Here is a 22497-nt window from a genome sequence, read left to right on the forward strand (position 1 = left end):
TTATAAAGAGAGCCACATCATAGTGTCCTCCACGAACTTTTTTTTTTTGCAGTAATCCTAAGCGTATTCATGTTCGCTCCAACTTTTTAATTCCCTTTCTCTTCTCTCTCTAGCACACACACGACACGACACGACACGACACGACACGATGGAACACACATGTAGACAAATGATAAAAGTAAGATTCTAAGAGCCGAATGGTGTGTTGTACTGTGAATACAGCATGCGTATTTCCTTCTAGCCTACTAATACTATAGGGGGCAGTAGTACATCCATTCTGGGGTCCCTCTTGGCTATTTGTGCATTATCAGTATTCTTTTACTTTTCAGACACTTTGTGTACTTTATCACGATCATGGGCGTCTCTGTTCATCATTTTCGTGGTGTAGAGAAGGTTAGGCTCTCTAATAGGATACCCTTCAGACTCATACGTAGTTGTGCCTTGATTGTGCGAACAACATATATATATACATATCCTTACAAAGAACATTATAGTTTTAGTGGCAACAATGTGACTAATGAATAATGTCTCTTTGTATATATACTCTAGTATCGCTTTTTGTCTAAAGACACTCAAAGACTCTAAAGAGAAAACAATGCAACAACTCAACAACTCAACAACTCTCTGAGTTGGAATCACATCGATAGAAGCCGAAGAATACTGCAGAACGGGATACAGATTTCCCAGGACGATTGTGGTGAATACCATTTCAATATTTCTTCAACATCAACATCAACGTCAACATCAGCAACATCCCCAAGGCTTTCATAATTATATATTTTCAGGCCAACGTTCAATAGCATACTTCGTATGACAGCTTCATTATGAAAAACAGAGTCTCATGAATGGCACAATTTTGTAAATCAGTTAATAAAATACCTCGCACAAGAATGAATAGTTCGTATAAGGCTATATAAAATCATAATATCTCTTCATCAGAATACAATGTTTGGTTCTTGCGCTTAATGTTCAAGAAGGGAAACGGAATGCTAAGCAAGTGTTGAATGTTCCTTTAGGACCTCCACAAGCAACGATTGATAAAACTGGATCGCGTATGCGAACGACATTAATCAAATAGCTCACAAGATGTTATTCTGCTCTGCTCTGCTCTGCCCTACTCTATAAAACTGATGGAGATTTATACCCTTGTATACAGACAGATATTGTTTATTATGGGGTTGAGGTTACTCTTCGTTGTAGAAAACTTTAAAAGATTCTATTCTTTTATCGAACCTTCAGTCGACATACCACATATATATATATACATCATACTTTTACTAAGGGCAAATATTTATAATTTTATTTTTAAATTTATTCCATCTTTAATTTTAGTTTTAATTTTTATTTTTATATCCATATATAATTTTAATTTAATGTTTATTTCCGTCTTTGATTTATTTTCATTTTTATTTCCATTTTTATTTTATATTTTTAATACCTCTCTGTTAGACCGTCTATAACTTCTATTACGAGAAAAAAAATAAAAATAAAAACAAAAAACAAAAACAAAAACAAAAACAAAAAACAAGTTGGTCGGATATCAGGGTCGGATACCCAGTCCAGATTTCTTCTCGGTATTCGACAAAGTAAAAAAGTATATAAAAAAGAGAATTATATTGTTATTTGCTGAGGACTAGTTATGAAAAAGAAAAAGAAAAAAAAAAAGAAAGGAGAGAAGGAAAAGAAAAAACAAAAAAGAAGATATCGTTTAGAATGAACCGGCATTGACCTAAAAAAAGAAATCATGTTTTTAAAAAAAAAAATAATAAAGTGAAAAAATATCAACATTTGTCAGTATTTGTCAGCATTGGCTTCATTGACTTCATTAATAAAAATATGCATCTTTTTTTTTTTTTTTTTTTTTTTTTTTTCTTTTTCTTTTTCCTGGTCTGGTTTAGATTACCTTGTCCTTGAGGTGACCCAAGAACTGGTGATAGCTCATAGCAGGGTCTGCACGGTCTTCAATCAGATGGCTCATGAACCAGAGACGTAAGGCTGGATCGCCATCATCCTTGATCACGTACAACTGTGGATAGTACGCTGATCTACGCATCTCTCTAGTCTTTCCTACAATCAAGTTAACACGTTGATTGAAATCTGACTCGAGTGAAGGAAGGGTCATCTATTTTTTTTTTTTTTTTTTTTTTACCATGATATTAAATGTTAGTTCACATCAAGGCAAACATCGACATCCATCATGAAAAAAAAAAAAAAAAAAAAAAGAAATGTCCTACAAAGCTTCCCCCTCTTTTTTTTTTTTTTTTTTTTTTTTTTTTCTTTACCTTTCCTCCACGAATGCTTTCATAATTAGGAACACCAAAGAGATCCATACAAAGCTGAGGAACAGCTTCTCGACTAATCCACAAAAAGATGTTCTGTGAGTCCTCCAACATGAACAAACCACCACGTTCCAGTCGCTCGCTGCTCAGATTAAGAGGCTGGGGCATAACAATCCCATGTTCACCGATCGTGCCACAATTCTCTGGCATGTTATGCAAGGAATAGAATCTGGGATGAACATATGGAACTAGACATTGTGAAGGCAATGTTGAGAATAGATGCATAGCAAATGACCGAAGATCTGTTGGGATCTGAGAACCACCACGAAGTGCCACCTATAAATAATAAAAAAGAAAAAGAAAAACGTTGATTAACATCAACCATTCGTTATTTTCTTTGGACGAGGATGGCATTTTTAAAAACAAAAAAAAAAAAAAAAAAAAAAAAAGACTTACATGCTTCAACATTCCAAGAGTCAAGAGCGGCAAAAGCTTGAGGTTGTCACAGATTTGCAAGTTGGGGGTTGCACCAGTCGATGAAGCCGTCATATGTGTCTTGTAGACACCCAGGATATCCACACACTTGTTAATCAATGCTTCACGAGCATCTTCCAATTTTGAGCTCATGCCACGTTCAACGGCCTTGCACGCAAGCAATGTCGAGATTGCAACCTGATCTGCAGAGACAAACAAATCCGAAAGATTGCTCGTCACTGGCAGGGCCAATGTCAAGACACGGATACGACGCTCGCCTAGGAATCAAAACATGCAACAAAAACAATGCCAATTAATTCAAGATATTAAAAATAGTAGTAAAGTATAGAAATGGCTTCAGCATCAGTCAGAAAGAAATATCAACTTTGGTCGAGAACCACTGATAAAACCTACCATAGGAGGACGTGTGCAAGAGTGCAGTCTGGAAACAAACAGTTTGGATATTCAGATTGTCTTCATAGCTCAATTCGATTGAATACGACTGGTCGCGTGGGACATTGGGCAACGAGAGCAAGTCGGTCGAACGCACAAAGAAGTTTCCATAGAATGCCGACATCCGCAATCCCTTTGACGCACGCACACGCATCACTGCCTCCAATGCAATCCTCTGGGACAAGAACTCGGCCAGCTCGTGTGCAAACTTGAGTGCATCCTCTGATTTTGCAGCGGTGAACGCAGGGTAGAAAAACGTGCTTCCACCGGTGTATCGTGGGAGGCAGCCTTAGTGGTTAAGCAGGAAGGAAAAGAAGAGAGTAAGAGAGAGTAAGAGAGAGAAGAGACAAGTGTTTTAGACTTCAAACTAAGGATTAACAGTCTACAAAGGATCAGCCTCACAACCTTGGAAAACTTACTCAGTGTTGCAACATCAGAATATTGGGATCCAAAGAGGAACATGTCTACGCACACTTGAGACTTTGAGCAGTCGATTGCCATTGTCTTGTAGAAAGATGACGCTGCCTGTAGTAGGGTCGATTCCTTAGAGGTGCCCAACAGTTTCTGATCTTCCCGCTTTTTGAGTTCGCCAGCTCCCAAGTTCGGCAGACTGGCCTGCAAGCACAGGATCTTGCCTCCAATGGGTGATACCAACTTGTGAGCTGTTTGGAGTGCTGGTCCTAAAGCATTGCCCACGTTCTGTGTATCTTTGAACATGTCGTTCATCCTAGTCAACAAAGCTTCAAGAGTAGCGCGGCACTCCTTGAGGTTGCAAAGCAGATCCTGAGGCTGAGGCAAAAATGGATCTTCCAAGTCTGAAACAACCAGCATCTGAGGCTCTCCTGACGCAGACTATTGATTAAAAAAAAAAAAAAAAAAAAAAAAAAAGTTAGTCATGTCAATTGACATATTGCAGACTTTCTTTTTGAAGGAGAAAGAGGAAAAAAAAGAAAAAAAAAAAAAAAAAAAAAAAAGAAAAGAAAGAAAGAAATTACATTGAGGTTATAGAAATGGATAGTGCTGTCCACTGTGATGACTCCGATCTTGGTGCGACCTTCGTCGTCTGGAATCCTGTCCAGAGACTCTAAAATAGTAGTCGCAGCTGTTGCTACCATGCCGCTATGGATGGCAGGATAGGATACATCGATGACAAACAAGTAAACTAGAGGCTGAGGAGGGCGAACCATGTACTCTGTCGGAGCAATGTACTCGACGACTGCATGGTTCAGTTCCTTGCGTTGCCAACGATCCACGGGTTGCTGAGTTTGTGAGTCGTAATCAAAGGACGAAGGCACTGATAGTTCGTAGTTATTATTAATATTATTATTTTTAAAAGAGAAAAGAGGAAAGGAAGAAAGAAAAGATATAAGAAACTATATAGCAGAGAATAAAAATAAAAATAAAAAATAAAAATAAAAAATAAAAAAAATAAAATAAAAAAAGTGAATTCGCATTCGTTAACTTACCTTCGTTGAGTGTGTAACACATGTTGCATTTCCATCGTTGACCGCCTTCAACAAACTTGACAAAAGGGTTGATATATGTCCTGCATCGTCTGCAACGTGCAATGATCGAGTCTGTGACCACAGGTACGGGCTCCTGAAAGTTTTGTAGTTCCATTGTCAAAAAAAATAAAAATAAAAATAAAAATAAAAATAAAAAGTTGTAAACATATACTAGTGTCCTCATATTGAAAAATGAACAGGGATTATCCCCATGATGAAATGATTCAAAACATGGCATGGCTTACATCGCCTTCCTTAATGCTGCGATAGGGAGTGATGACGAGACCCAAGGGAAGTCTGGACTTTTGCAAAAGCTGAGCGCTGTTGGGAATGGCGTTGAGTGTACATCTCTTGTACGAGGGGTCAGAATTGGCGTGGGGAGACTCTGTGATTGATGACTAATGGACAATGCAATACAAGCATTAAAAAAAATAAAAAAAATAAAAAATAAAAAAAGTGTCAGTGAATGTTATCCATTGTTACCCAGAAAAAATAAAAATAAAAATAAAAATAAAAATAAAAGGCTTAACAGCGACAATGCTCATCATTGAAGAACCAGAAACTATGAAAAGATAAACACGCCTTACATTAGGAGGAAGAATAATAGCAGGAGGTGAGGTATCCAGATCCGTAACTCTAGGTGCAACTCCCATAAGCGCAACTGTCGAAAGCTACTCGTACAAGGATGAAAACGGATATCTGTTAGCAATACATAATAATGTGATGCAATTGCATCTTTTGTAGTATCAATCGACCATCAACACACATGTTGAGGACATGGATTGTATTATTATTATTACTATTTTTTTTTAAAAAAAAAAAAAAAAAAAAAAAAAAAAAGAGACTTACAGAAGGACCGCTTGCAGAATTGTATCCATATCCTTGGCCAACATTCATGGCACCCATTTGATTAGCCAGCTGGTTCATATTAGGCTGAAGAGGCTGACCCGCCAAAGGCTGGAGTCCTTGTTGATATGCAGCAACGGGCTGACCAAAGTTAGATCCCTGATCCACACCAGGCACAAAGGGTTGTGACCCTTGATCTACAGGTTGGAATTGATTGAGTCCCGTTGGTGGAGGAACGCCCGGTACAGTAGCAGGCTGGAATCCGGTGTTAGCGACAGGATCCTGATAAGAGTTGATGCCCTGAGGATACATACGCTTTGGCTTGTGGGCGCCTGTGCCTGCATGTGAAGTAGGCGTTGAAGCACCATTCATGGGACTAAAAGTGGGGACACCAGGGTCCTGAAACTGTGGCGGTTGCTGGTTCTGGTGAGGTTGTTGAGGAGGATTCATGGGCGGTTGCTGCTGCTGTGGTTGTTGATACTGTTGCTGATGTGGCATTTTTGGTGTTGGGGGCTGACTCCTGTTTTGGGCATATCCTTGCATGGCTAGATTAGGTGGGCCATTGTATCCTACCGGATTCATTGCAGGAGAACCTGGAGCGATCTGTTGATTCTGGCCCATGAATTGGCCTGGCGGAGGAGGTCTTGCTTGAATCTGAGGTGATTGGTATGGTCGAGGCATGCCTGGCGATCCGGGTTGAGACAGGGTTGAGGGACGCATCATGGGCGAAGATCCATGCATGCCTCCGATAGGTGGGGGACGTTGGAGCGGTGCACCAGGTGAATGTATTCCACCTGGAGGACCATTGGGCATATTGGACATTGGAGGACGCTGGGTTGGCGATTGAGGTCTTTGCATAGCACCGTTGAAGGGAGGACGGGGAGAGACCATGGGACTATTAGGTGGACGTTGACCAGGGCCGTTCATTGGGGGTCTATATCCACCCGGTGTTCCGGGAGGACCACCGGGAGTGCCTGGTCTTGAGATGGGATGCTGTTGTTGTTGTTGTGGATGGGGAGGTCTGAAGGCAGGGCGGGGAGAAGGATTAGGATTAGGTTGCGCAGGGCGCATGGTAGGGGTAGATGGTTGTGAATAATTCATCAGAGCCAATGTCTCTGGAGTAACGGGGTTGATCAGGTAAAAAGATGAAAGAAGAGATGATGGATGGATGACACTGTCTCAATAAAAATGAGAGGATAAAAAAAAAAGAATTGGTTTGTGCGCGTGTAAAGGGTGTAGGACAAAAAAATAGGGAAACAAAGAGAATAAAGAATAAAGGAAAACAAAAACAAAAGCCTGTCAGGTTCAAATTACAAGAAGGACAAGAAAAGAAAAGAAAAGGGCTTTAACAAAAAGAAAAGATAATCAACCCCATCTGTCATCGTGTTCAAGTAATAACGCTTTGTTGGATTGACCCAGATCAATGACACGATGTAACGATGATAAAAGACTCTGAGGCGCGTAATAGAGAGAGGAATGTCCCGTGACTGTTTCTCATTTAATATTGCCCCAATGGCACAGGACTATTGGTTTGGTAAAATGATTGGCTGACGTTTCATTTTTTTATTTTTTGTGATACTTGTCACACTCCTGGGTTTTCTTTAATGCTGTGTTGGCAACTATGGTCATTCTGTACACATTCTATCCGTGCAAATGATCCGAACACGGAACTGCAAGCGATATAAGCCCTCCATCTTCAGACTCGACTTTGCCGATCGAGTACTGCGGCATAAAGACTCGTCTAAAAGTCGAGGACGCGTTCCCGAAACTACAATGCCTTACAAATCCAGAAAGAAATACAATGGAGCCTGCAGGGGCCTCAACCAAAACATATGGATCTCTACAGATCCCACGGCTACCTTCGCCTGCACCTTCACCTTGAGGAACATCGTTATGGTACTCCTGCTTCTCCATCTCGATTAAATTTCCATGTCGAGTCCCTTCAAGCCCTCGGGTGAGTTTTTGAGCCTTTACTTCTGCCATGGCCTTGTCACGATCCATTTCTGGGCCGTAGCATGAGGCCAAATGCTGAAAATACTGAAGATAACTCTCTATGTTATCCAACGGATTTTCGGCTAGAGCAGCAAATGAAGGGTCACCAGTTGACACCTTTGGAAATGGTTCAATCAGTAACGTCCCGTTTGACTATTGAAAAGAAAAAGAAAAAAAAAAACACATACACATACACACATACACACAGTTCAATTAATGCTTTAAGGAAGCAATCTGCCAAGGATACAAGAAATATTTCTTTTATAAATATAAACTTACAATAGTCACATCATCAAGGGCTACCCAGCAGGAAATTATAGGAAAGGTCTTTTGTGCAGAAGGGTCCATGTATTGTGAATCCTGTAAAAAAAAAAAAAAAAAAGGAATTAGAGCTGAAAATACAAAAGATGAAACCATTAAAGTCTATAGATTACTTGATGCCATGCAAAGGACGAAGTGGAACTCGTTTTCGGCGATTTGATGATATACTGCTCGTTGAACTGTAAAGGGATGAGATGAGGACAAAATAAAGATAGGGATGCGATATTGTTAATGGATAAGCTTCAATACCCATCGAGCAATATAGAGAAGAAGGCAACGATGCCATTTTCTTACTAAACACAATGGGTTATCACGAGTCTCGGGTGGGAAGAGAGGCCTTGCAAGCGCTGGTATCTTTCCAAAGAGCACAGGCACGACTGTATCAGGTTCCTCCGTGATTCTGTTCCTGATGTTTGTGTAGGCCTTCTTGGACAGGATATACATTTGCGAATCTGGGGGGTCAATATATCCACACGGGATCGGTTCTATTTGACCAATGCACAGAGACGCGATTATTAAAAAAGAAAAGGAAAAAAAAAAAAAAAAAAAAAAAGGGGGAACTAAAGTGACGCCATTTCAATCAAGATGTAAAGTAAGGGTCCTTACCGATGATGCCACCAAGATCTTTCATGATATCCACATTCTCTGACATGAGAAAGTTCAAAAGACAATCGGCCTCCCGACGCAGTACACCAATTTCCTCAGGGGCCAAAGCTTTGTATGCATTGAAGCATTGAACAGAAGTATCAAGTCAGCTTTTATGTGTATCTCTAAACTACATTTGCGTGTAAAAAGGAAAGAGTGAGGTGCGAAATAGATACTGGTCTTTTTGTTTTTACCATTCTCTTTAATCAAGAATCCATTGCGATGGAAGAATCTTTTGTCTGCTTCAGTGATGGTGGACTCATTCATGTTGTCCTGATTCTTTTCTTTTTTTTTTTAAGTGAATGGTGTGAGAAATGAATTGGGGTGAACGTGTCTACAAAAATAATACGCCATATGTTGATTGTATTGATATTCATATTCATATTCATATTCATATTCATATTCACATTTGTATATACAAGTTCACAGCGCCACCAAATACTTAAAGCATTTTTTTTTAATTTTTTGTAATTAATATTTATTTTACTCTATTAAGATAACTGGTATATATAGTATATTGTGGATCTAAACAAAAAAATGGATTTTCCTCGTTCTTTTTACTCATAGTTGCCACCGAGGACCTTCTTGCATCCATAGGTGGACTTGTTCACAGGGCAGTCAGCCTTGTTTTGGCAGCAGCGGAAGCAGTAGGTGTTAATATCGGGCTCAACCAACTCGACATAGTACTTGTAACCAGCGCATTTGGAGCCAACGGGGGCCTTGATATCGTACTGTCCACCACCGTCGTTCTTCTTGAGGCCGTACTTTGAGCCGTCCATCCTTCCTGTGACCTGGACCCACTGGCTCTGGGTATTGCGGACGAAGTGGGCAGACTTGATGAAGCCAGGAGGGAGGAGACCAGCGCCCTTGGCTGCGGCAATGGGCTTTGTGCAGAAAGCAACGGCATCATCCTCGTGAACAGCGATCTCACCGCCATAAATAGGAGGGAGGAACATGCAGAAGTTGTCCTTGTCGACCAGGGCACCGATCTGGCCCTTGACCTTGCCTGAGGCCTTGCCAGCAGAGGCAACAGAGAGGAGAGCAGCGATAGCAGTGGAGACGATGATAGACTTGTTGAAGATCATTTTTGGTTTGGTTGTTTTTTATTACTTTTGAAGGTAAAAAAGAAGAAGAAGTGGAAAGGAGGAAGATGAAAGTAGTAGTTTTTGTTGCTGTTGTTGTTGTTGTTGTTGTTGTTGTTGTTGTTGTTGTGAATGAGAAAACAGAAACGGCTTCCTCAACGACCGCTTTTATACCTGATCAGGACCAAACTATGAATGGGTAGTACGCCAGTATGAGAGAGTATGAGAGAATACACAATGGTATTGAAAGCAATAGAGTTTTTGATTCAATTGAAACTTGGTTGGTTGCATCCCATAGTTTTTCGTATTTTTTTTATTTACTATTATATATATATTATATGTCTTATATTACTTTGGTATATATATATATTTACATGTAATATTTTATTTTTAATTTCTCATTGAGGTCTTCCATTTTGGATCCCCGGCAAGAAACGTTGGTTTACCCTGAGGAATGCTCCAATTAGGAGCAGTTTATGTTCCTTTCAATACATCATTGGCCATGCATCCATTAGGCTTTTGGGAAGGTGTCTCATCCCATTGTCATTATCAATTGACATGTGTTCTCAATTTTGTTCAGGTTACCCATATCCAAGCCAAGCCAAGATAAGACAAGACAAGACAGGACAAGACAAGACAAGGCAAGGCAAGGCAAGACAGGACAAAACATTACATTATGTTATGCTATATTTGTTATGCTCTACATGTTATGGTGTTTTATATTATATATATATGTTATACTATGTTAAAGTGTGTTACATTATGTTAAGCTATGCTGTGCTATATACTATTTGCCTAAGGCTGATGTCCCCCTTAAATGAAGAGGAAGTGGCATCCTTTAATTGAGTTGATAGGACACTAATATCAATGTGGTTATAATAGTACCCGATAAAGTCTCGTCTCATCCTCCTATTCCCCTAAAGACCCTTGAAAGACATTCGCTTCTCTCCCGTTCGAGATTAAGACATTGTAGTATTACCCTTTTTTTTTTTACACAAAAAAAAAAAATCTGCTGGTGAGGTGGATTGTTCAATTCCAACCCGGTTAAATTGTATAGAGACAAAGTCTAAAAGTATTTTTGGAGGCTAGGAATGGTATAGAAATATATATTACCTCTATGAAGTATTGTATAGCCCGTTTCATTTGGTCGCGATACCTTATATTTTTTGAATACTTTCGAGTGTATTGGCAGCCAATTAGCTCGCTTGTTACGAGTATTGTTGCAAGTCCGTCACGTAGTGAGATGCCACCAGAACAATTCAATCATCGTTTTTAGATTAAAATATAAGGTATCGTGACCAAATAAAATTGGCGATATATATATAATGTCATATATATATTGAAGAGAACAACTTGCTGCAATCTGGGGTTCTTTTTCAGTATAATTTGTGCATGCGCATAAAAATGTAACGGTCCAAAAGGAATGATATCAGAGCCCTGTTTTCTTAATCAAGCAAGTGAAGCAACATCTTTTATGCTCCATCGACCCAAAAATAGCCAGAAAAACATATTCTTTCTTTACTTTGCATCTCTATCCGTATCTGTTATGGACCATGACCCCTTTCCTTTCACCATATTGGTTCATTCATGCCTTTTAATTTTTTTTTTTGCTCAACATAATTGTCCATCCACCCAATCTGTATCCAAGTCCAGGAACGTACAGTATATACATGTGCATTCTTCCCCCCCCCCTGCTTGACTCTCTCTCTATTTTTTTTTCAAAAGCCCTAGATTAGACCGCTCTAGACTAATTTCAATAGACCTAGAACCCTACCTGGGCAAGGACAATGAGCAAGTATTACTTATCCAGTCAGTCTTATTGAATGGGTCCATTAAAAAAAATAACGGCTGTCGTAGAATAAAGTTTGAAAAGGATTTTTTTTTTTCTCATTGGGTAACTTTGAAAAAGTGACCTCCAGCCTATTTTGGGGAGAACGAATAGAAGTTATGACCCCACAATGCAATGCAGAAAAAGAAAAAAAAAACGGTTTTATCGGTTTTCTCTGGCGTAACACATGCGCCGTACATTATTCACTCACTGGGATGTGATGTAATACATGTTAGTATATAAATATATATATATATATATGTATGCAAAGTAGTAAAACTACAGAAACCCGCTAATTTTTATTTTTATTTTTTTTATTAATTCCATCTACGCCATTGCCTATCTGGCTCTGTTTCTATTATTGTCGCGGTAAAACATGTCGAATTATTTTATTTTGTTTTTTAACGGTCCTCATGGTTCTATTATTGCTGCATTACTGGTTTTGGTATATATATATATATATATATTAATAGAGAGAGGTGAAAACATGTGAACTACAACTGTGCACTCACTTTGCTAGTTCTTGACGCGAATAAAAAGCATCAGTCAAAAAAAGTCTATAGTCACTATCAAGCTCTCTCTCTCTCTCTCTCTCTCTCTCTCTCTCTCTCTCTCGCTTCCTTTGCTTTCTATTTTCTATTTTTTATTTTTACTTTTCTCAATCGTCACCATTGTATCAGTTAAAAATGTTGTTACCGAGATATCGAGATATCTACATATACGAATGAACGTAGCACAAAGATCGCAGAAGCAAAAAGAAATTCGAGAAACGAAAGATCTGATCTGATTGTCATCATTTATTTACCCTGTACTGTATATACCAGATGTCATGTCATGTCATGTCATGTTTGTCTAGTTTATCATACTGAGCGCAATCTGACGCGTTATCTTCTTTTGATCTTTCTAGCTCCTCTTTTCTCTCTTTTCTATATATTTCTATATATTTTTCGATGGTTGTACAGAACACATGGAGGAGAGAGAGAAGGCTAGTCGTCTGATAAAGTGAAGTCATTAGAGCATCCTTTGGTGCATTCTGAACAAGATGAAAGAAGGATGGATAGATGGGAAATGAAAAAAGAAAAAGAAATCAGCTATTCATACATCTTTTTATTCCATGTCATATCATAGTCATAGGCTTGAGAGTGATGCTCAATACTATACATGTATATGTTATATCTGTATATTTCTATACAACATGTCGCTAGAATAGTGCAAGAGTTTGTCCAGCAGACTTTGTTGTATTTCCAAATCGGATCACTTTGTTGTCCCCTGTGAGCCTCCCCCTGTCTAAATTTGTCCTACTGGGTTTCACTGCTTCGATCGCATTTCTTTCTTTTCGTTCTTTCTTCTTTCTGCTATTCTGCTCTCTCACATGGACAATGCTATTTCTACACACTCGTCTTTTCTACGCTACGCACAGACACATTCTCTCCTTTCCTTCCTTTATTCTTTCAACCACGTTCATCTCTAACGATTTTTTCAATAGCAATGGCGCTTTATTTTTATTTTTTTTCAGTAGCAAAGCAATAGCGCTTCATTCTTTCAGATCAGCGTTATGTTAAAGTACATATTATGCTGATGACCGCTCCTTGTTTGCTTGGTCTTGGTCTTGGTCTTGGTCTTAATCTTGGTATTGAGGCTGATACTGTTGATGGTCCTGCTACCATCATCAAGGTTCACAGCACGTTTATCACACCAAAGATCCTATTCACTACTTCCACCGCTCGCCATAGATCCTTGTCACAACAAGATCAATCTTGGTTCAAAATATATGCTCATCTTCAACACAGCTTCAAATTTTTGGTGGCAACATGGCAGAGCGAAAGTATCCAGGTGACACACAATGGATTTAACTTTTTTCTTTTAAACAATGCTCAAAAGGTACAAAGGCTACAAAACACAATAACGGCCAGCAATTTTACATGTCGGAGATCGATCTTGGTTCAAAATGAAGGTCATTATATACGACAAAGATTAAAAAAACATTAAATGCTATTTAATACCCAAACAGATATTATATATATATATATATTATATACATATTGTCTGTGCTGGACATGTAAGGGTAGGTACATGTAACATGTATATGGATATGTTGGAATGGAATGGACGTGTTGGAGTAACGAGTGGATCAGATGGAGTTTTTGAAATTATCTACACGTGAGTTCAGATCTCCAAAATAAAAAATAATAACAAATAAATTAATGGCCGTGCACTGCTAATTTTTTTTTTTTTTTTTTTTTTTTTTTCCCTGTCACTCGCTCCGACATCCTCTCTCATCCTTCTCTTTACTCCTCCCTAATTTTTTTTTTTTTTTTTTTTTTTTCCTTTCTTTTTATTGGCTTCCATTTGTTCACCATGGTTGCAACTGTACTCAGCAAGGAAGAGATGTCACGCATGGTGCGTGGGTGCGTGCCAGATGCAGATGATGCGATCGTTGACTATATTGTTTCGACATTGGGCGACGATGAGGATGCCATCACAGAACTCGTTCGTCCATTGCTTGAAGATGCAGGCGGTGAGCCCGAGGCCATCGATGCTCTATGCAGTCGTCTCGAGACCTTATTTGCCTCACATGCCAAGGAACAAAACAAAAACGCTAGTCAGAGTACTGGATCAGATGGATTGGCTAGGCTGTTGGAGAAACCTATCCACATGTTGAGTCAGGACGCAGTCTCGGCCACTGGCAAGATCGGCGCCCGTTCCGTTGATCTAGAGTCGATCTCCGGACGGAAGGTCTTGTCCCAAGTCGACACCCAGAAACTGGAGAAGGCAGAGGCAAAGATCGCAGCCAAGATGGCCAAGAGGGCTGCCCGTGTGGAGTATGCGGCCAGTAAGTTGCTGGATAAGAAGGAGGAGGTCGATTTCATGGCTGTGAACCCCATTCTGGATTATACCTCCACAAAGGGCAAGAGCAAGGATATCAAGCTGGAGAACTTTGATATCTCTTTTGCAGGAAAACGTATCTTGACAAACGCCAACCTGACTCTTGCCTTTGGTCGTCGTTATGGTTTGGTCGGTCGTAACGGTATTGGAAAGTCTACGTTATTGCGTACCCTCTCCAGGAGAGAACTAAATGTCCCTACTCACATTAGTATTCTTCATGTTGAGCAGGAGGTAAGAAAGATGATGATACAAAGTTTTCTCTTTTTTTTTTTTTTTTTTTTTTTTTTTTTTTTGTTCTTCATACCTAATGCTTATGGTTTCCAATACCCTTTTTTTTTTTTTTTTTTTTTTTTTCTCTTTGTCTCTTTTTCTTTTGTCAAAATTCTTTTGGGGGATCATCCACATAGATGGTTGGAAATGATGTGCCTGCTATCCAGGCTGTCTTGTCAGCGGATCAGTGGCGTGAACATTTGCTGGCAGAAGAAAAGAGATTGAACGCTTTGAGTGTTGAGATGGAAAAGGGTCAATCCGAAGACGATACACGATCAAATGAGAATTTCGACAAGGACCGTGAAAAGGTCCTGGCGGATCTTAAAGATGTTTACGCAAAGTTGGAGGCCATTGAATCCGATAAAGCAGAGTCTCGGTAAGTCTTTGAGCTTTATCTGTTTATTGACAACATGCTCTGATATGCCTGATATTTCTGATATTTGAGAGATGAACAACAACAACAACAACAACAACAAAAAACTTTGATTAGAATATAATCTGATCTAACTGGAATATATATTTTGATGACGATAGTGCTGCTTCCATTTTGGCAGGTCTCGGCTTTACTCCGGATAAGCACCAAAACCCAACGAGAAGTTTCTCTGGAGGATGGCGCATGCGTTTGGCTTTGGCACGTGCTCTTTTCAACAAGCCTGATTTGCTGCTTCTGGACGAGCCTACAAACATGTTGGATATTCCTGCTGTTATTTGGTTGGAGAACTATCTAAAGAGCTGGCCCAATACCCTCCTTGTTGTTTCTCACGACCGAGGTAAGATTATTTTTGACCTATCCTTCATCTTTATCAAACGGACGTTCTTGAATTTTTTGATTGTTTGATTTTTTTTTTTTTTTGATTTTTTTTAATCATATATATATATGTGTGTGTGTGTGTGTGTGTGTGTGTTTGGCACTATAGAATTCTTGGATGAGGTCGCTACGGATATCTTACATCAACATTCTGAAAAGCTGGATTACTACAAGGGCAACTTTACTCAGTTTGACACAACGAAGGAAGAACGTCGCAAGAATCAGCTGCGTGAGTATGAGAACCAGGTTCAGTACCGGGCGCATTTGCAGGCGTTTATTGACCGTTGGAGATACAACGCCAACAGGGCAGCTCAGGCTCAGATGAAGATCAAGATTCTGGAGAAGCTCCCCGAGTTGGAACCTCCAGAGATTGAGAACTCGATCTTCTTCAAGTTCCCGGATCCAGAGAAGTTGGGACCACCAATTCTTCAGATGCAGGACTGTACATTTGGATACACACCAGAGAAACCTATTTTGCAACACATTTACCTGGACATGCAAATGGATTCTCGTATTGCAGTGGTTGGACCTAACGGAGCTGGTAAAACGACGATGCTGAAGCTCTTGACGGGGAAGCTCGAGCCTCAGAAGGGATTGGTTCATCGCCATGGTCGTCTACGATTTGCACTGTTCAGCCAACATCATGTGGATCAGCTGGATGTGAATGTGTCCTCGGTTGAGTTTATGGCAAAGAACTGGCCGGGGAAGAGCGAGGAGGAATACCGTCGCCAGTTGGCCTCGTTCGGTATCACGGGTATGGTAGGGTTGCAGCAAATCTCCACACTATCAGGAGGTCAAAAATCAAGGGTTGCGTTCGCTTGTCTGGGTCTACAGAATCCTCACTTCTTGATTCTGGACGAGGTATGTTTATGCTATGTGAAATATATAATATTGAAGAGTACAACATGATACAAATTGCCTTGAAGGTTTTTTTATTTTTTTTATTTTTTATTTATTTATTTATTTTTGTTTTTCTCTCTTGTACTCGATTATTATAACAGCCTACGAATCACTTGGATATGGATTCGATTGATGCTCTCACGAGTGCGTTGACGCAATTTAAAGGAGGAGTTGTTATTGTTTCCCACGACGAGCGGTTCATTAAAGCGGTATGCAATGAGCTCTGGGTATGTGAGGGAGGCAGTCTCAAGAAATTCCAGGGAGAGGGTATCAAGGAATATAAGGAATATGTTTTATCCAAGGGCTTGTAGATAGTAGACATAGATAGATCTTTAGACACATCACCAACTGTCATCGGGGACACAGCTGAATATCTTTTTGCATATATTATTCCTTATTTTATTCAGAAATTGGACTGGAGTGTAGATGCACTATTTTTATACGTGTCATGATTGCAGATAGGCATTCGAAAAGAAAGAAAGAAAGAAAGAAAAGCCAGATGCGGGCACTTTAGCCGCACCGGAGATATATATATATATATATATATACTCTGGTTTACATTTAAATAGTATAGTATGCAGTGAAACGTAACGTGGATTAAAGTTGGTGAGAAGGAATTGTCATGATGAATTTTATTCGAGTCTTTGAGTCTGAGCTGAGCATTGGTTGAAAGCATTGACCTTTTGGATAGGGCAAGTCCGATCGGATAATCTTTAGAGGTCATGGTTCGATGATTAGTTAATTGATCAAGATAATCCATCGACCCCACTTTCTTAGTCTGGTTGATACGGAAGGTAGGTGGGGTTTACAACGCTAGAAAAAGTTTTCTGGAGGAGTTGTTGGTGAGGGTAGTGCTCTAGATGTTGGATATATCCTTATATATGTATATATATATATATGTAGGTGTAGGAATGCATCGCATCTGTGATGTGGTGTAAATATTCTGTGGGTCCAAAAAAAAAAAAAAAAAAAAAAAAAAAAAAATTTATATAATTTTCACGCGTTAAAGTAATGGAGTAATAAAGAGAAGTAGGCATCGGATGTGTCCGGGAATAGGGTGTAGTTTGTGTAACCTGAGGTGGAATATGGTTGGCTGGAATTAAAGAGATTCCGACGGCTCATAAAATGGATTCAATGGTTCTTAATCCTCTTTGGGATGTGAACCCCGCATGACCCCTTTTTGTAGTGTCAAATGAATGAGGAAAGAGAAGAAAGAGAAGAAAGAGAAGAAAGAGAGCGGGCAGGGCGGACAATGACACAACAGACGCACTTTTTTGTGTCTTTTTTTGCCTCATTGTCCACATGCATTTATACAGATAGAGCGTGGGCTTAATTGCAAAATACCATTCAAACAAACACTTCACAACCATTTAATAACCATTTACATTTAATAACATTCGTTCGTGCTTCTATTTCTACCCCCTCTCCTCCTCCTCCTTCATCTCTCTCCCCATTCCTTCCTTCCTTCCTTCCTTCCTTCCTTCCTTTCGCATTCCTCCAACAAGCTTTTTTTTTTTTTTTGTTCCTTTTCTTCTTCTGTTCATCCCATGCTAAAGACCGAATTTGGGCATTCACAACTTGGCTCATTTTAATGTTATTTCATTCAACATCCATCCGTTTTTGTAAAAAACTCGATTGTCCCCTATACACCAAAACATCCTATCCTTGAAGCCTCTTTTCTTTTTTGTCGTTGCAAAATAACCTTCATCCGTTGACAGCTAGAAAACCCCTTCAAGACCTTTCCCTTCCCCTTCTCTTTTATCTCTTTGCTGCCCGCTTTTTTCATTGATTTTATTTTATTTATATCTCATCTTCTCAAATCTCATACGTTTCGCTTTTGTAGCTTGAAGCTTTTTTTTTTTTTTTTTTTTTTTTTTAATTACTCATTACACTATATACCCATATAACTACATTCCTTCTTCTCTCTCTCTTTCTTTCTTTCTCTCTCTCCTTCTCTCTCTCTCTCTCTCTTCCTCTTTCTCTTCACAATTCACAGTTGTCGGTCATTCAACCTTGGTTGAATTCACTCCATTCCAATGACGAATCGCCCTGAATCAGAAGGCGATGGAAAAGTCTCGAGGACATACAGTCTTGCTTCTGCTCCTTTGCGCTTGCTCTCACATTCCTTCCACTCCACCGCCAACGCCCACAATCCCGGCACTAGCAATCTCATCCAACAGTCTGTTGCAGATAATCATTGGCATGGATCCGACTTTGTGTTGAAGGATGATAGCTACAGTTATAGCAACAGCATCCCTAGCACCAGCATCAGCAGTAGCAGCAGCAGTAGCAGTAGCAGTAGCACCCAGAGCTCCATTTTGGCCCCTACCACATCCAGCATTGAAAACATCCATCTCTCAAACTTACTCCTCGACAATCCACTATGCCCGTCCTTGAATTATATCGAGCCTACTCCTGTGCCGTTGTCACCTTTGATTTGCCACCAACAACGGATTCAACCTCAACAGACTCAAGCACAGCACGTGTCGCACCAGCAACAGCCAATTGCTTCCAGCAGTAGCAGCAGTAGTGGTACGATTCCCTGCAAGGAACACTTTCTTGAGACTTTGCTCTCTAAACCAAGAAAAGTTTCTAGGTTGGCAACTGTTCCTAAGAGTCATGTCCTTGTCAGGGCAGATGCTGCCAGGAAAAGACAGAAGGAGCTAGCAGAGAGTAGTGCTAGACTGGAAAGGTTATTGACACCGTATGATATTCGATATTCGATCTTTGGCCATCTAAGTCTTCAAGACATTTACAGCTGTCAATTGGTAAATGACTTTTTATTTTTTTTATTTTATTTGGTAAATGAAAAAGCTAATTCGGCTGTTAAATGACAGGGGGAGTTCTGTCTATGGGAACAAAAGGATAAAAAAAAACTTTTTCTGGTAAACAACAAAAAGGTTCTTGGGTAACAATAATAATGACACACTTTTTTTTAAAAAAAAAAAAAAGGTTGCATACTAAATGAGAGAGAAGAGAGAGAGAGAAGAAAGGAAAAAGGCGGGGAAGCAATCGCACGAGTCTTTATTTTGGATTGGATTGGATTGGATTGACTTTGTGCGGGGGGAGAGGTCACCAATTACCCCGCATTTTGCCATTTTGACGTTGCCTCGTGTCACTCTAGTTTTTTCTATGTCTCTGTCAATGTCAATGTCAATCCGGATCTCCTTTCTCCTACTGTAACAAACAAACAGCAACCAAATGTTCACATACACATCTACAACATCTAGTCTACCTTCAACCTCGAGAAAGCCCCACATTCATCCAAAATAGTCTTTTATCTCCATATTAGTGCTATACAAAACAAAAGCAATGTTGTTATTTTGAAAAAAAAAAAAAAAAAAAAACTTTATTCTTTCTCTCTCCACCATTGAAGCTTTCTTTCTTTCCTTCCTTTCCTTTCCTTTCCTTTCCTTTCTTTCTCTCTTATCTTCCTCCACATTGTTGCTGCCCCATCTTGGGCGTAAAAAAAAAAAAAAAAAAAAAAAAAAAAATGGAGTGACCCGATCCAGATGAATCCCATGAACCCCCAGGATATGTATACATCTCCTCTTCTTCTTCTTAGTTTCCTCTTATAGCCTTACTAATAGTTTATTTTGCTTTATTTTTGTTTTTGTTTATTTATTATGCATGCAATGGATGGTAGACTAGCAAATTGCTTTATTGGGCTACCTCTGACCAATTGATATGGAAAAGGATCGCTCTGAATCTAATTCAGGGCGAGTTCTACTTTGATATCCCAAGAACTCTTCCCACGAATATCCCCAGCTGGAAATTCTTTTGTAAACGACATTCGTTGCGTCAACGGAACTGGCGACGGGGTCTGGTCCAAGATGTCATTTCACTTGACGATAACTATCGCAAGTTGACAACCCTTCAGATCATCTCTCCCTTTGTCCTGACGGGCTGTGATGATGGTCGTGTTCATCTTTGGAACATCAATACCAGGACATTGGCCCATCGGTTCCAGATCCATGGCGAAATCACCTGGGTCGAGCATCTTCAAGACCAAAAGATCGTCGCTGGCCTGGGCTATGATAATGAAAAGTTCACGTCCGAGATCCGTCTCTTCTCGACCGAAACGGGCGAGCAGATCGGCTTTTATAAGGAAGACTTTTGGGATCTGGCTATCTGTGCCGTCAACAAGACTTTTCTAGTTGCCTCGGATGGTAAAGGTCGCTATACCACTTGGAACTGGAGGTCAGGTACCAAAGTCAGCTACTTTAAAGTCGAAGACGAGGAGGTAAAAAAAAAAAAAAAGCATGCTAGCGCTATTTGAATCTACATCATCCACATCCACCTAACTTTTTTTTTTTTTTTTTTTTTTTTTTTCTTGTTTTTGCTTTTTTATAAATCTATATAAAAAATCCTCCCCTAAAATAGACATCCATTACTGAGGCTCTCTATCTCATTCAAGACACAATACTAGAGCTGCACTATGATGGCCTGATACGGTTGTTTTCCATTCAAGGTGAATGCTACGGCCGTTTCACTCTTGATAATATTCTACCGAACCACCAAGTTTCCTTCTGCTGGCTTCATAATGATCTCTCGATGGTTGTTTGGGAGAAGAGCAACACAATGGCCCATATTCGCTTGCCTCTACTTGTCCAGAACCGAGATGGAGGTGAGGGTGGTGATGGCCAAAACAACCTCGGCCTTGCACGACCGATTTCTCAAGAAGAATGGGATTCTCAGGGTGCAGAAGTCTACTGGCGGCACCAATTAGAGCACGACTGCAACTTTGCAGCGATGGGTGGAGGACGGTATCAGCTGCTTTACGTGCAGATCTATGAGAATTTGAGTGATCAAGTGCCGATCCGAGTGCATTCCCTGAGGCGTAGTGGGTCTGGACCCACTACTGCTGCTGCTGCTACTGCCTCCAATAGTAGTGAAGTAGCACAGGCCTCACAGAGTGAAGTTGAAGGAGAAGGTTACGGTTATGGCTATGGGTGGCAACATGGCGAGTATGTCACTGCTCATAGTCTTAATCCAACGTTAGAAAAGATTATTCAAGGCCTGCGGCCTTCGCGTATCGATTGTGATCCTGAGTACATTGTCGTAAGTTTTATTTATTTATTTATTTATTATTTTTTTTTTTAAAAAAAAAAAAAAAAAAAAAAGTCGCGTTTGTCTAATTCAAAAAAATCTAAATTTCACGCGTCAATTTTTTTTTAGGTTGGATTGGTTCAAGGTGGTGTACGCTTGTTGCAGTTTGCGCCTGTGGATGAGGAACTCTTTGAGCAATCGTCACTTTGATAAGCTCCTACTCCCTTTCCCTCCCCTCCCCCCTCAATTTTTATGAAGATCTAAGGAAATAGAAAAAAAAAAAAAAAAAAAAAAAAAAAGCATTAAGATGCATGGACAGAAATTGTACAATAGTAAAAGAAACACCACATACCCACTCCATATATATACATATTTTTATTTGTGTTATTGTAGACGATGTCTTTTTTATTATAGCTAGTCAGTAGCCCCACATAGTTTTTAAAACTCTGGGTATTGTCTAAAGATGACAGGGTGTGCCAAGTTCCTCATTTGGAGTGAAACAGAAGAGTTAACGGTCTGAACATCGGCCGATCTACATATTGATAAGACCACTCAAGATTGTGATGGGGTGAAAGATCACGATGTTTGAGTCGTCATCTCAAGACAAAGAAAAAAAAAAAAAAAAAAAAAAAGAAACCCTGCCCATGTTCACCCATGAAGCCCCGAATATGTGTCGATCTATTCTGGAACTTTTATCCGTCCTCATATTCAATTAAATGCCCTGAAGGCACTTGGATCCATATTATAGCCATCATGTTAGTTGCAAATCACATATTTATACTTTGGATATTTGAGAATGAAAGATCTAGTCATGTCTCATAACAAATCTAACTTAATAGTTTCCTTCAGATTTTTTTTTTGCCTCATCTAGTACAAAAAATATTGTTCAGATTAACTGGTCAAGGTTAGGGGTTAGGACGATTGTACAATAATCAATGGTGTGTTGTGTGTTGATTGCACGGATAGTCTGCGCTACGGACTTTTAGCGCCGATGTAGTAAGGGGGATCAACAATAGTTAGGAGACGGCGATACGAAGGATCTTTCACTAATACCTCCTTTACTTGGGACAAAGAATGGCTCTGATCTCGCTGATGCTTATTGGGTTCTGGTTCGCAGTCGACGTGCACCCGAGATCACGACGCGACTTTGCTTCGATGC

The 22497-nt window shown here is 39.7% G+C and overlaps 7 protein-coding genes across 7 annotated transcripts; 3 read left to right on the forward strand and 4 right to left on the reverse strand.

Moving 5' to 3' along the window:
- Nucleotides 1-1383: 1383 nt before the first annotated feature.
- On the reverse strand, nt 1384-6868 carry BCR41DRAFT_426937 (Sec23/Sec24 trunk domain-domain-containing protein). The gene is made up of 11 exons (XM_022030798.1): nt 5561-6868; nt 5299-5382; nt 4957-5109; nt 4673-4805; nt 4202-4500; nt 3626-4058; nt 3168-3494; nt 2736-3031; nt 2283-2615; nt 1904-2122; nt 1384-1729 (listed from the first exon to the last, which is right to left on the reverse strand). Exons 1-11 carry the CDS (start codon nt 6656-6658, stop codon nt 1709-1711), a joined length of 3396 nt encoding a protein of 1131 aa, XP_021875276.1. The 5' UTR covers nt 6659-6868; the 3' UTR covers nt 1384-1708.
- A 234-nt stretch (nt 6869-7102) lies between these two features.
- BCR41DRAFT_426938 (hypothetical protein) lies at nt 7103-8840 on the reverse strand. The gene is made up of 6 exons (XM_022030799.1): nt 8710-8840; nt 8477-8584; nt 8165-8355; nt 7984-8049; nt 7829-7909; nt 7103-7702 (listed from the first exon to the last, which is right to left on the reverse strand). The coding sequence occupies exons 1-6, from the start codon at nt 8780-8782 to the stop codon at nt 7199-7201; spliced, it is 1023 nt and encodes a 340-aa protein (XP_021875277.1). The 5' UTR covers nt 8783-8840; the 3' UTR covers nt 7103-7198.
- Nucleotides 8841-8912: 72 nt separating this feature from the next.
- On the reverse strand, nt 8913-9882 carry BCR41DRAFT_242887 (hypothetical protein). Its single transcript, XM_022020134.1, has 2 exons — nt 9772-9882; nt 8913-9624 (listed from the first exon to the last, which is right to left on the reverse strand). Exon 2 carries the CDS (start codon nt 9598-9600, stop codon nt 9073-9075), a length of 528 nt encoding a protein of 175 aa, XP_021875278.1. The 5' UTR covers nt 9601-9624; nt 9772-9882; the 3' UTR covers nt 8913-9072.
- Nucleotides 9883-12149: 2267 nt separating this feature from the next.
- BCR41DRAFT_365353 (hypothetical protein) lies at nt 12150-13144 on the forward strand. The gene has a single exon (XM_022026146.1). The coding sequence runs from the start codon at nt 12805-12807 to the stop codon at nt 12985-12987; it is 183 nt and encodes a 60-aa protein (XP_021875279.1). The 5' UTR covers nt 12150-12804; the 3' UTR covers nt 12988-13144.
- A 599-nt stretch (nt 13145-13743) lies between these two features.
- Nucleotides 13744-16814, forward strand: BCR41DRAFT_329830 (hypothetical protein). Its single transcript, XM_022021735.1, has 5 exons — nt 13744-14542; nt 14719-14957; nt 15116-15351; nt 15499-16250; nt 16391-16814. Exons 1-5 carry the CDS (start codon nt 13784-13786, stop codon nt 16598-16600), a joined length of 2196 nt encoding a protein of 731 aa, XP_021875280.1. The 5' UTR covers nt 13744-13783; the 3' UTR covers nt 16601-16814.
- On the reverse strand, nt 16647-17229 carry BCR41DRAFT_242910 (hypothetical protein). The gene has a single exon (XM_022020135.1). The coding sequence runs from the start codon at nt 17047-17049 to the stop codon at nt 16693-16695; it is 357 nt and encodes a 118-aa protein (XP_021875281.1). The 5' UTR covers nt 17050-17229; the 3' UTR covers nt 16647-16692.
- Nucleotides 17230-18158: 929 nt separating this feature from the next.
- Nucleotides 18159-21608, forward strand: BCR41DRAFT_365357 (hypothetical protein). Its single transcript, XM_022026147.1, has 4 exons — nt 18159-19057; nt 19936-20532; nt 20673-21350; nt 21468-21608. The coding sequence occupies exons 1-4, from the start codon at nt 18326-18328 to the stop codon at nt 21546-21548; spliced, it is 2088 nt and encodes a 695-aa protein (XP_021875282.1). The 5' UTR covers nt 18159-18325; the 3' UTR covers nt 21549-21608.
- The last annotated feature ends 889 nt before the right edge of the window (nt 21609-22497 follow it).

The sequence above is a fragment of the Lobosporangium transversale genome, assembly GCF_002105155.1.
Source record: "Lobosporangium transversale strain NRRL 3116 chromosome Unknown BCR41scaffold_88, whole genome shotgun sequence".
NCBI classification, from domain to species: domain Eukaryota; kingdom Fungi; phylum Mortierellomycota; class Mortierellomycetes; order Mortierellales; family Mortierellaceae; genus Lobosporangium; species Lobosporangium transversale.

What these genes read in the sequence shown, in the direction of transcription:
- BCR41DRAFT_426937 (XM_022030798.1), bottom strand. Translation starts at nt 6,658, where the DNA reads ATGAATTATTCACAACCATCTACCCCTACCATGCGCCCTGCGCAACCT. An exon ending in CTATTATTCTTCCTCCTAAT is followed by an intron (nt 5,110 to 5,298) that starts GTAAGGCGTGTT and finishes ATTGTCCATTAG; the next exon opens with TCATCAATCACAGAGTCTCC. An exon ending in CTTGCACACGTCCTCCTATG is followed by an intron (nt 3,032 to 3,167) that starts GTAGGTTTTATC and finishes TTTGATTCCTAG; the next exon opens with GCGAGCGTCGTATCCGTGTC.
- BCR41DRAFT_426938 (XM_022030799.1), bottom strand. Translation starts at nt 8,782, where the DNA reads ATGAATGAGTCCACCATCACTGAAGCAGACAAAAGATTCTTCCATCGC. An exon ending in ATTCTTGATTAAAGAGAATG is followed by an intron (nt 8,585 to 8,709) that starts GTAAAAACAAAA and finishes ATGCATACAAAG; the next exon opens with CTTTGGCCCCTGAGGAAATT. An exon ending in CCCTTGATGATGTGACTATT is followed by an intron (nt 7,703 to 7,828) that starts GTAAGTTTATAT and finishes TCTTTTCAATAG; the next exon opens with TCAAACGGGACGTTACTGAT.
- BCR41DRAFT_329830 (XM_022021735.1), top strand. Translation starts at nt 13,784, where the DNA reads ATGGTTGCAACTGTACTCAGCAAGGAAGAGATGTCACGCATGGTGCGT. An exon ending in TGTTGTTTCTCACGACCGAG is followed by an intron (nt 15,352 to 15,498) that starts GTAAGATTATTT and finishes TTGGCACTATAG; the next exon opens with AATTCTTGGATGAGGTCGCT. An exon ending in ACTTCTTGATTCTGGACGAG is followed by an intron (nt 16,251 to 16,390) that starts GTATGTTTATGC and finishes TTATTATAACAG; the next exon opens with CCTACGAATCACTTGGATAT.
- BCR41DRAFT_242887 (XM_022020134.1), bottom strand. Translation starts at nt 9,600, where the DNA reads ATGATCTTCAACAAGTCTATCATCGTCTCCACTGCTATCGCTGCTCTC.
- BCR41DRAFT_365357 (XM_022026147.1), top strand. Translation starts at nt 18,326, where the DNA reads ATGACGAATCGCCCTGAATCAGAAGGCGATGGAAAAGTCTCGAGGACA. An exon ending in TTAAAGTCGAAGACGAGGAG is followed by an intron (nt 20,533 to 20,672) that starts GTAAAAAAAAAA and finishes CCCCTAAAATAG; the next exon opens with ACATCCATTACTGAGGCTCT. An exon ending in GTGATCCTGAGTACATTGTC is followed by an intron (nt 21,351 to 21,467) that starts GTAAGTTTTATT and finishes ATTTTTTTTTAG; the next exon opens with GTTGGATTGGTTCAAGGTGG.
- BCR41DRAFT_365353 (XM_022026146.1), top strand. Translation starts at nt 12,805, where the DNA reads ATGCTATTTCTACACACTCGTCTTTTCTACGCTACGCACAGACACATT.
- BCR41DRAFT_242910 (XM_022020135.1), bottom strand. Translation starts at nt 17,049, where the DNA reads ATGGATTATCTTGATCAATTAACTAATCATCGAACCATGACCTCTAAA.